The 11,605-nt window shown below is 34.9% G+C and overlaps 1 protein-coding gene across 2 annotated transcripts; it reads left to right on the top strand.

The window, feature by feature from the left end:
- The first annotated feature begins 2,185 nt into the window (after positions 1-2,185).
- LOC130737815 (cytochrome c1-2, heme protein, mitochondrial-like) lies at positions 2,186-11,297 on the top strand. 2 transcript variants are annotated; one of them, XM_057589665.1, is made up of 8 exons: positions 2,186-2,344; positions 3,583-3,650; positions 8,180-8,373; positions 8,859-9,138; positions 9,222-9,293; positions 10,534-10,650; positions 10,764-10,829; positions 10,915-11,297. In XM_057589665.1, the coding sequence occupies exons 2-8, from the start codon at positions 3,594-3,596 to the stop codon at positions 11,029-11,031; spliced, it is 903 nt and encodes a 300-aa protein (XP_057445648.1). In that variant the 5' UTR covers positions 2,186-2,344; positions 3,583-3,593; the 3' UTR covers positions 11,032-11,297. The 2 variants fall into 2 exon arrangements, with proteins under 2 accessions (XP_057445648.1, XP_057445649.1); XM_057589666.1 differs by having other exon boundaries at positions 2,218-2,344; positions 3,588-3,650.
- The last annotated feature ends 308 nt before the right edge of the window (positions 11,298-11,605 follow it).

The following is an 11,605-nucleotide window of genomic DNA, read 5'->3' as shown; positions in this document are numbered from 1 at the left end:
CAGAAACTTGGTATTTTGAGGACAAGGCACGCATGTGCTTGCACTATGCCTGCACGCACATGCGTGGAGTCATTTTTTAGCTATAAATACCCCACTTTGTAGTCATAGTTGAGCATACTAGATCATATCTGAGGATCTTAGTTTTTCTGAAGTTTAAGCTTGTTCAAGGAGTTAGGAGCTCTTCCAAAGTTCCTCCTCAGGTCAGAAACATGTTTACCTTAGCTATGTTTGGCTAAGTTTCTTTCAGCATTTGGGATGTTGATCCTTTACTTGTTATTATTTTAACAATCTAGATCATCTTATGGAATAAAGTAGTGTTCTTTCTATGAGCCTACCCTGCTGTGATACTATGAACTTGAGTTGACACAAGTTACTTTACCTTTCTTTGCAAGAATTTTCGTTTGGTTTAGAAATGGGGAACTGAGGGTCAGTTTATTAGAGCATTTGCGCATTAGGAATAAGGGTAACGACTAGTAGTTGATGGCCTGAACATGAAATGAACTTAATCTTCAATTAGACTGCTCATAGGTGAATGAGTCGGTGAAGTCTGGATAGAAAGCTCTTTTTGAACTCGAGGAGTCCTCATTTAGAGATGTAGGCTAGATCAACAATAGAAAGCATAGTAAATATATTTTATTCCATAAGCATTCAGACTCTTTATTCATCACTTTTTTTTGGTGAAACTAACCCAAATGCTAAGTTTTCAAACATTGTTTCTACCTCTTACTTCAGATTGCTAATTTCACAACCAACCACTCAAATTATTATTTATCTTTTTACTTTTACTTCTGATTTAACTTTTAAGCAACCATTGCTCTTGTAAATCGACTCTTCCCCAATCTCTGTTGTTCGAAAATCTTTTATATTACTTCAGACATTCTGTACACTTGCAGAACGTGTATCAAGTTTTTGACGCCGTTGCCGGGGATTGGGTTGAATTGTTGATTTACATTTGTTTTAGTTGTGTAAATTTTATTTTATTTTATTTTTGTTACAATTGCTTCATTAAATCAATGCTACAAACCTATTTGTGAAAGTGAATTTTACAAGGTTCAATGAATACTTTTGATTTGAGTGGATACCATGCATATGACAAACGTCAATATTATAACCAAGGATGGGAAGGACAACCCAATATCTTTTGGGAAGGTAATGACAATTTCAACCATGGGATCTACCAAGTCAAGAATACTATTGAGAGTTTGACCATCAACCATATGTACAAGAACAACCCCATCAATCTCAAGAGAGCTTAGAAGAGAAAATAGAGAAGCTAACACTCACCATGCAAGGCTTCTTGAATGAGACAAGGAACATCCTCCGGGATCAAGAAGCTCCAATCAAGAATTTGGTGACTCAAGTGGGTCATTTAGCCAAAACCATAACTGAAGAGGTCCCATAATATTTCTTCCCTCAAGCTTTGAAAGAGGAAGTGTCATCACTTATTATTCATGAAAGTGACATTGTGGAGAAATGTGATGAGCCACAAAGTGAAGAAGAATCCCCGAAAAGAGACTTCACCAATGTTCTTGAGATGGTGAAAATGGATGATAAAAAGGTTCTTCGGTGTTTGTGGTGAGAGAGAGGATGAAACATTTGTCTTAAATATGGGAAATGATGTAAAATCAGGAAAAAGTGGCTAAACAGGAAAACCCTTCAAAAAGTGTTTCGAGAACCTCTGGCAAACTCATGAACTCATTTATGCTTAATCCAGTAATTTGTGTTAATGGGGAATTGAGCAATTGAACAATTTAACAATGAAATGGGTTCTCGGTTGAAAAATATAATTAAATTGAAATCGATTCTATTTTAAGGATTGAATCCTATAGATAAAAAAGGACAATACTGTCATTTACTTTGAATTACCATTTTTTAATTATTTTGATATGAAATTCAAATCTAACGACAGTTAACAAAATTTGCTAGTGTAAAATTACACCAGTTTTTTGCAGGTGTGCATTAGATGGATCCATTTTATCATAAAAAATAAAAAAATTCTTCATAATTAAAATTGTACGAAATAAAGTCCTTTTCCGATGTATCAAAAAAAAAATTTATACGAAATTTTACCCGTCTCACCTCACATGTTAAATGAAAATTTTCACTTTCTGTTGAATACTCCTTGGTCCAATCATAACATTCAAAAAAGGCCTTTTCCAATCCGTATCAAAACTAGTCAACGAGGCCCAAAAGCCCAGAGCAATTCTCGTGGCTACAATGCGTGAAGCGTTTTTGTCCCAACACCCTTCTTCCATTTCATTTTCCCACACCAGCTTCTCCTCCTTCACCTTCTCCGTAATCTTCCTTCGATTCGATTCTCAGTTCCCAATCGCACTTCCAATTCGTGAGTCCCCTTTCTCTTTTCTCTTCCCCTCCCCCTTTTCTTCAATTTTGAATCTTCAGCTATCACTGTGACTCGGATCTATGACCCAATTTTTAACTCTGGATTTTTCAATTCTTTGTATCATTTATGTGCATTTTTGAATCCTGGGTTTATGTTACTTTCTCCTGCCCTTGATTTTGTGTGCGTGTATGTGATTGAAGTGTGCATAGTAGCTTAACCTATAGCGATTGCCGTCACATAGTTAATAATCAACGAGATCAGTTAATCGGTGAGCATATTTGTATGGTTAGTTTATGACTTATAAAAAAAGTTGAACCTTTTTTCCATGTTGCGAGGTTAGCTACCTGAATCAATTGACACCATAAGTATATGTTTTACCTCTAGATCTTAGTTTGTGAAGAATGAAGTGTGCAGTTTCTCTCTTGTCATCCTTAGTTTTTGTTTTTGGAACGAGAAAATTTTGCTTGAGTTTTGGAGTAACTTAATGAAGAGTGTAGATTATTAGAATTTAGGTTAGACCTTATTAGAATTTCAATATGCTTTGAATGTTATGTTTGAAAGCTACTTCAAAAATGAGTGCAAACTCTGGATTCAGGGCATGTGCTGATTAAAATTATGAAGTAGAAATCAAGTGCATGTAATGAAATTTTAGTTTGACGCATTTTTTGCAGTTGTTGTGCTTGAAGAGAAAAATCCCTTGTATGAGAGATATCATTGTAAAGTTTTTCTTATATTTATTGCTCTTTGGGCAGATAAATGTCCTTTCTTAATGGGTTGGTGTACTATTATGCACCATGTCCTAAGGTTATTTGGCATCCGTTCATTCATTGCCTGTCTTTATGTGTATGCTCGTCCTTTAATCTTGTCCATCCCTTCCTCGTTATTGTTGTCATTTTGCTACTCCAAGAACTAGAGTAGATGGCTAGATGCGTATTCACTCAATGATTGAAATTGAAGTGATTTTTCTTGATAGATCATCTCACAAACTACCGTCATCTTAAGTTAATAATTTGCTACCATTTCTGCTTGCAATTTTCCATTTTCCATTTCAGGATTCAGTTTTTGTGATTGTTCAACTGTAAATACAGTTGGTAAATTTTACCATGTCTGTACACCTTATTTGGTGATTCTGTCTTTAGTATTGTCCTTATGCTTTTCTATAAAACTTTATCTATGGTACATGGTTAGATATATTTGTTTACTTATCTGTAGTTTTTTTTCACATGAACAATTTTCAGTGTAGACCGAGATGGCTGGAGGAGTTATGCTACAGTTATTGAGGAGGAAACTCCAGCCTCATTCTCTGGTAATCATTTGACCCTTTCTTCATGATGATTTTATTCTTTTGGGAGTTTTTATGTTTCTGGTCCTTGCAGTCTGGGGCTTAATATCATGTAGGCTAAATGTTGGGGGTTGGGAGAAGAAGAATGATTTTGTTCAAATTTGAGGTGAAGGGAACATTGGTTTTTCTAGGAGATGTTATAGTGGTGCATTTACCTTTTCGTATATTCCGTATTTGAGCAATATTTTTTCCAATCTGTCCAACTTATTAGTAGTAGTCTAAGGTTAATCTTACAATACTTTTAAAAATGATTGGTTATATGAATCACGTTGTTGCTTCTAAATTTGTAAAAGAATTTTATCAATGTTTTCCATATGTCTGATTATAATCCTCTCCTCCGTAGTATAAATTAGAAAAACCATTCGTGTGTCCTTTACACAATAGCTTAAGCTTTAGGGAAAATTAGTTCATGACAAAACTATTGTGCTTATAGTTGATAAATTTATAGATCTTTCTAAGCCCTAAATAAGTATTTGATGATAGACTAGATAAGTTACAAAAAAATAAAACAATCTTGCAATATGTTAAAAAATGGAATGCAACATTAGCAACAATCAAGCCTTATTCCACTAGGTTGGTGTTGGACGACTACAATAATCATTTGATTCCATGAGGTTCTATCCAGACCAATTTTTTAGTTAATTTAGTTGGAGTGAAGTCTTTTTAAATTATTTTTGTAATGTTTTTTTGGGCCTCCCTATTAGAATTCGGGGTAGTCTTAAATTTTCTCAAATAGTTACCTTGCAAGTGATGATTGCTCTACCTTAGCCATAATTCTAGCCAATGTGGGACCTTGACACCCCTTGTCCTCTCGCCCAGGAATGTACATATGAAGCGTGGAATTTGCAGGATTGGACATGGACTGGTAGCCCATATATGGACAATGTCCAATAAACAGATCTAGGATATGCTCTGATACCATAGTAGAATTCGCATTAGGCATAACTCTTTCCCTAATGCTAGTTTAGGGTAAGGGTTGCTCTACCCTCTATAAGAATTTATTTAGTCATATCTCTAGTCAACGTGACACTGTATCACATCCTTTCTCCATTTTCATCAGACTCTTCATTTGATCCTCTTTTCTCATTGGAGCTTCAATTGGTCTTCTTTTCTCATGACCAAACCACCTTATGAGTTTTCATCATCTTCTCCTTAATAAGTGCTACTCTCCATATTGATTAGTTATATTTGTTTCTTGGGATCCTTTATTATCTTGTATGTCCACTCATCTACTTGAGCATTCTAATATTTGCTACCAAGGTTATCAAATTTGATAGTTTACTACTCTATGTAAACTTAGGGAGCTTTTGTAAACTGGACATGTGAACTGATAAAAGTTTACCTTCTGCAGAAAATAAATAAAAGGATGTCCACAATGTTATTAGAATTTGACGAACTATAGTTCTGATAAGTTTTGCAGCATGGAATGATTACAAGAAAGGTTATAATAGCCTTCTTCCAGAAGGCATTCCCTAAAAAAGTACAACACCTTTGTCCTTATCCTCTCTCCTTCAATATCTTACTCAGGATATGCTAGTACTTATTCTTTTCAGACAAATGAAACCAACAGGATAGCAGCATCAAAACTGATAGAACAGAACACACATAGAACTTGAGTTTGAAATGGACATGGAATTTAAGACAGAACTTATTTCAACTCTTTCAAATTGTGCAAATGAAACCCTTTGTTTCATAAACATCACTCCTTCATGTTGGGTGATGATGCTGGTCCAGAATGGTTATTGAGTTCCCATAGTTGTCGCAACATAAGGACAATTGGATGACGATGCTGAGCTTAATTGTAGTAGAACTATATGTTGTGACAGCGCTTCTATTGATTTGCCAAAAATAGATGGCGGTGAGGCTTCATCGATTTGTAGAAGTGATCCCTCAAAACAGTGTTATGTTTCCTGTTTCATCCAAACAGTGTAATGTGTAGTGTGCTCTCATCGGTATGCTGGGTCAACTGGGGATCATAAATAACATTTTTGAGCAGACTCGCTATCTTGCTTCTTGACTCATGACTTGTGAGTTTATGCAGGTTAAGGTTTGTGATAAGAACAGAGGAAACTAGGGCAGAACTGAATGAAAATGTTTAATGGATACTCTCTGGTTCCCAACTGAGAGTGAACAGAGATAAGGCAATAATACAAGTAGCCCTGGATTTGAGAGATCCTGCCTCTCCTAATTTCCCAACTAACTTCCTGACTTTCCTCCCTTTTCTCAGTTACATTTCTAAGACTCTGTAACTCCCAGCAACACTCCTAATTAACTAACTAACTAACTGAAACTACCCTCAATACCTACAGAGGGTTATTACTTGTTATTCCCTGCGACACTCCTATTTCTCCTCCGATAGACCTGCACCAGGGGTGGCCTAATCCTATCAGTTTGCATGAGTCTATGTTTGCTTTTGCCCAAAAAAAGGATTTGCTCGTTACATGAATATATGAAAGTCATTTTTGTTTCATTTTCTATTTGTCCATCAAATTATACAATGTGTATAGCATCCTTGGTTGACCGCCTTGACATAAAGCCATATGTTTCTTTGGCATGTGAGTCCCTTGTCTTAATTTACTGTCATATCTTTACCAAGGATTTAAATCTCAGTCTGCATCAAATGGTGCAGTGGCAGCATCTTGGTTGGAAAGATCCACAACTGCATCACCTTCTGAATCTTAGCCTTTCAATACATTCATGATCAGCTGATCACCATTGCAATTTAAAACCTTTCTCTTTACCAGTCTTGTAGTGTGGCCTATGATCTTCGCTCTTCCGTAGTTATTTTGTATTGCCCTTTTAATCTTGTAATATATATCAAATTGTTTCTCCTCCACCAGTCTAGCATTTTCTTAGACCAGATTATCTCATGAAATAACTTAATAGGCTAAGTTATACCCTTCCCCCCAAGCACTTCTAAACTTGATATTATCTTTGATTGATTGCTTTGCTATTAGCCATCTTCTCTAACCCTTTCATTACCTAAAATTTTTTAATTGATGAATGTATAATTTTGACTATGTTTTTTGATGTTTGGATTCTTAAAGTCTGTTATCGTTGCATGCCCTGTATTGAGTAGCCTGTTGATATCAATCATAGATCTGTCCTTGATATCATATTTAATTGCAAAAAATTGACATCTTCATTATATCAAATTTTAGCGATGTCTTTCCTTTGCCCCCCGTCAAACATGGCTGATTCCAAGTGCTTGCTTGTTATAGAGAATTCTTGTATTAGGCAGGTGGCAGTTAGTGTTGAACTTAATGAAATCTTTTATCGTATAGATCGATGATAAGATTGCTAAAAGTGAATAATAAGTTTCTGAAATTTCTGTTTGTAACTTCTTTCCTACTATTTCTGGATTCCCCTTGGCATTATGAGCTGCGTGAGATTGCATCCACCTGTCTTAACCATATGTCATTTAGTCTTTGTTTTTGTAGCTTTAATGGAAGCATATCGTACTCTTTAGAATTTCGCTTTGCTACTCAGTTGACTTTAAATTGTTGCTGACTCAGTATAAAACAACTACTTAATTTAACTTTATATTAAAGGGCAACTTTGTGCTACAAAACTCCCACCATAGCAGGGTTTAGGGATTTAGAATTTAGACACATTGTGGGTCCACTGTAGGTAGCCTTACCATGCATTTGCTGGAGGGTAATTCCATGACTCGAACTTGTAGCCTACTAGTCACTCGGCAACACTTGAGTGTTTAATTTTTGTCTATTAGTTAGTGTAAAGTTTTAACACTATTAGAGTATAGGATGTTAGCTTAGTGTATTAAAGTTTTAACACTATTTTGTCTATTAAAGTTTTGTATTTATTCCTTAGTGTATTTTCTGTTGATGAATGTTAGCTTTCTGTATTGTTATTTTTCTGTTTAGTTTGTTATGCTCAGCCGTCATACAGTTGTCATAGTTAGTTAGATAAGAGAGGTTAGTAGCTGTACAGCTGTTAGAGTTAGTTACTTCTAGTTCAGGCTATATACATAGTCTTGTATTTCTTCTCACTCAATGAATATAATTCATAATACAATTCAGTTTTCTTTTTCTCTTTCCATCTATTTCTTGACACACTGTCTATAAACTAGAAAATGTATTATCATTGTAGTAGTTAAGAATTATCACTCAATAATAAAATCTTTTAGAAGTTCAGGTTCCATGGTATTATAAAACTTTTTACACTATTAGTGTATCAAAATTAAATACTAAATAAATATAAATCTCTTACTTCCGAATATGCTACATCTTTTCATTTAGGGTAATTTCAGATGGATTTGTCCTTCTCTATACTGAGGAGTGAGGACTTAAATCCATATCCAATCAAGGGAACCATCTTTTATTATGGACTTATATTTATTGTTTGTCATATAGGAGAAGCCATTCTGCAGACTTTTATTGTGGAAATACGTAATTGTTTATAACAACTTTCCTCCCATAGAACTACCTGATCTTGTCATTTTCTATTAACAGTTATAACATTTCTTTTTGCAGAATCCTTCTATGTCATCTGGTTCTGGCTCTGCTGGCAGCAGCTCCTTAAGAGCTCTTGCGCTAATTGGAGCTGGCATCTCAGGTTTTTTGGGTTTTGCAACAACTGCATCAGCTGATGAAGCAGAGCATGGCCTGTCATGTCCAAGCTATCCATGGCCTCACGAGGGCATCCTCAGTTCATATGATCATGCTTCGTATGTTGACTTAAATATTCTAGTAGTTGTTAAGTATAAGTACCTGTTCATTTTAATTTATTTTTGTCGTATTGTTGTTCTTATTTTTATTTTTTCCCAGCCTTGGATCAGCCATTCAAATCTTCTTCTCTTGCCTTTTCATTTTCCTAGGTGATATGTGATCTAACATGGTTTGAACCTTGTCTGTGTTATATGCTTATGAGTAATAATTACCATCTGCTGTTACTCATCAAAAAACTATTACCATCTATTGTTTTATCGAATATCACACATTGTCTTATAAAATAGTAGTAAGTGAATTCCTGAAATAATAACTTGGATTTCTGGATTCTGCAATAGAAGTATTTCCCTGTATCCATAATATAATGAATCTTTATTCTTCTCTATGCCAACATCATATATTCAAACCAAATTTTACATTTATGTTATATGAACATTATTGCTAATTTAGATCTTTATACATTTAACTAATTTTCTGTGAGCAGGATACGTCGTGGTCATCAAGTTTATCAACAAGTCTGTGCTTCCTGTCATTCTATGTCTTTGATATCATACCGTGATTTGGTTGGTGTTGCATATACAGAAGAAGAGGTCAAGGCTATGGCAGCTGAGATTGAGGTGGTTGATGGGCCTAATGATGAGGGGGAGATGTTTTCACGCCCCGGTAAACTCAGTGATCGCTTTCCGGAGCCTTATGCAAATGAATCAGCTGCTAGGTTTGCCAATGGAGGAGCCTACCCTCCAGATCTAAGTCTTATTACCAAAGTAATGTCAGTTGTCTATTAGTAACTTTTTTGGGTCTTCAATTGCATCTACAGCTGAAATATCCTTACCATTTGTATTTTCAGGCTCGTCACAATGGTCAGAACTATGTATTCTCCCTTCTAACCGGCTATCGTGAACCCCCTGCTGGTATCGTGGTATATTATCCTTGGAACGCTTTTCTTAACTCTAAATTCTACTTATTAGAGTAACTTAGTGCATTATGTAGACATTGTCATATGGAAATCGCTAAACCACCCATCAGGTTTAGAACCTTAAACACTATATCCTACTTATTGAAGTAACTTAGTGCATTCTGAACAAGTTGTTGTATGGAAATTGCTAGATCATCTATCAGGCTCAAAATCAAAACAAAATGTATTGTGAAATCTGTTGGCTGCGATTGAAATCTTTGCTAGCACAGTCAACAATGGTAAAATAATGTTTACTTTTTGAATATTATATCCGTTTTGATTACACACCAATGAGTGAAATATGCACATGGTGAGTAGGGGATAGAGAGCCTTTGACATCATACATTGTTTTTCTTCGAATATAAATTTCTTACATAATTTGGGTTTGTCATTTCTAGGTGAAGTAGGTGAGCATAATACTAATCTTTCTATGAACTTGTGTGTTATTCTAGTTGGCAGTCATCTTTGTTTATGGATATTAATGACATGTGATGACCTTTCATTATTTTTTTTGAAATTGTTAGGATTTTAAATATCTAGTTTAGGTTTATTTTAGGAGGTTATATATAATTTTAGGAATTGATCTTTGATTTTCATTTGGTTATCTTTTAGATTAATAGTAGAGTATCTTTTATTTTAGAAGTATATCTTTTATTTTTTAGGGGCCAAGTCTATCTCTATTAGGATTAGTTAATTATAAATAAGAGGTCTCTCATTAGATTAGGTTAGCATTTGATTATTGAGTTGTAAAAGGTATTTTACCGTTGTAAGGGATTTGCCCTTTTTGAACATTTGATTATTTTGCATATTTACCTTTACCCCCTTTAATTGGTGTTTGGCTGTTTGAGGAAAACCAACCCTAACAGAGGGCGATAAATAGCCTTTTGGCACCATGTGTTATTTTCTTCACATATAAATTTCTTACATAATTTGGGTTCGTCATTTCTAGGTGAAGCAGGAGAGCACACTAGACTAATCTTTCTATGAACTTTGTATGTGATTCTAGTTGGCAGTCATCTTTGTTTATGGATATTACAGACAAGTGATGAACTTACATGATTCTTTTGAAACATTCTAATTCTTGTTGAGTCTAAATATTTAATAGTTAATACTAGTTCATAGTTATTCTGTCCCTGTACCAGTTTGGCAATGCTGTACTCTAAGTCAAATTTTGTTTATGGTTGTGTTTGAAATAATAATGTAGATCAGAGAAGGACTGCACTATAATCCTTATTTTCCTGGTGGGGCCATTGCCATGCCTAAGATGCTTAATGATGGCGCTGTTGAATATGAAGATGGAACCCCTGCTACAGAATCTCAGGTACCTTATGTTTGTTGTGAATTGTTTACAGTAAACCTTACCGCAGTTCGATTAACTATGAACATAGGATGAATGAAGCAATTTTTTTTTCTTCTTGTTATGTTTTGTTGCAGATGGGGAAAGATGTTGTGTCATTTTTGTCATGGGCAGCTGAGCCTGAGATGGAAGAGAGAAAACTGGTTTGTTTCCTTTAATATCCTTTTTCCACCACAGATAAAATGAAGAAAGTATCTTATTTTCTGAGCACATTGCTTCTACATGCAGATGGGATTTAAGTGGATATTTGTACTATCACTGGCATTACTTCAAGCTGCCTATTATCGTCGCCTTCGGTGGTCTGTTCTCAAGTCTCGCAAGCTGGTTCTTGATGTTGTCAATTAGCTGCCTTCAAGTTTACTTTTCAATTAAAAAAAGATTTTCTTTGGCAATAATTTTGTCAAATCTTATCATGTCAAATTCGTTGATGGAGTAACAGGAAGCCTGTTCAATTTTTGTTTGAGATAGAAATAAAGCTGCTACATGTACGTGAGAGATACGTTACTTCACTTTTCTTCCTCCTCAGACCTGTGTATTTCTTACCTTCTCCAGGACCCTCGTAAGCTGGATTTTTATATATTCGACCCATGATTGGGGTTTATTTTGGTTTATCTTATACAAGAAAAAAAAGGCAACGAGAACACCAAAATGTTAACGTTGGAAATCTTAAACAAGGTTCCTATGTTCTGGCACCGTCGGCTTAGTATTGATGGTACGTTTATTTGCTAAGTTGGTTTTGCAGGGATGATAAACTATTAAGTGCATTGCGCAAACTTCAATTTAAGATATATTTAACTGTTCAACTTATTTTCTGATTTACTTATGAAACACCTTTTTTTTCATGATGTGGCTACACTTATTAGTTATTATAATCACTTCTCCACCACAAACTTATAGTTAGTAGTCTTTTTACATGGCA

This window comes from Lotus japonicus, chromosome 2, assembly GCF_012489685.1.
Source record: "Lotus japonicus ecotype B-129 chromosome 2, LjGifu_v1.2".
Taxonomy (NCBI): Eukaryota; Viridiplantae; Streptophyta; class Magnoliopsida; order Fabales; family Fabaceae; genus Lotus; species Lotus japonicus.
This window is presented reverse-complemented; position numbering and strand designations above follow the sequence as displayed.

Excerpts from the sequence above, each read along its gene's own strand:
- LOC130737815 (XM_057589665.1), top strand. The coding sequence starts at position 3,594 with ATGGCTGGAGGAGTTATGCTACAGTTATTGAGGAGGAAACTCCAGCCT. Across the intron at positions 3,651-8,179 it reads AACTCCAGCCTCATTCTCTG|AATCCTTCTATGTCATCTGG; the intron begins GTAATCATTTGA and ends TTCTTTTTGCAG. Across the intron at positions 9,294-10,533 it reads AACCCCCTGCTGGTATCGTG|ATCAGAGAAGGACTGCACTA; the intron begins GTATATTATCCT and ends ATAATAATGTAG.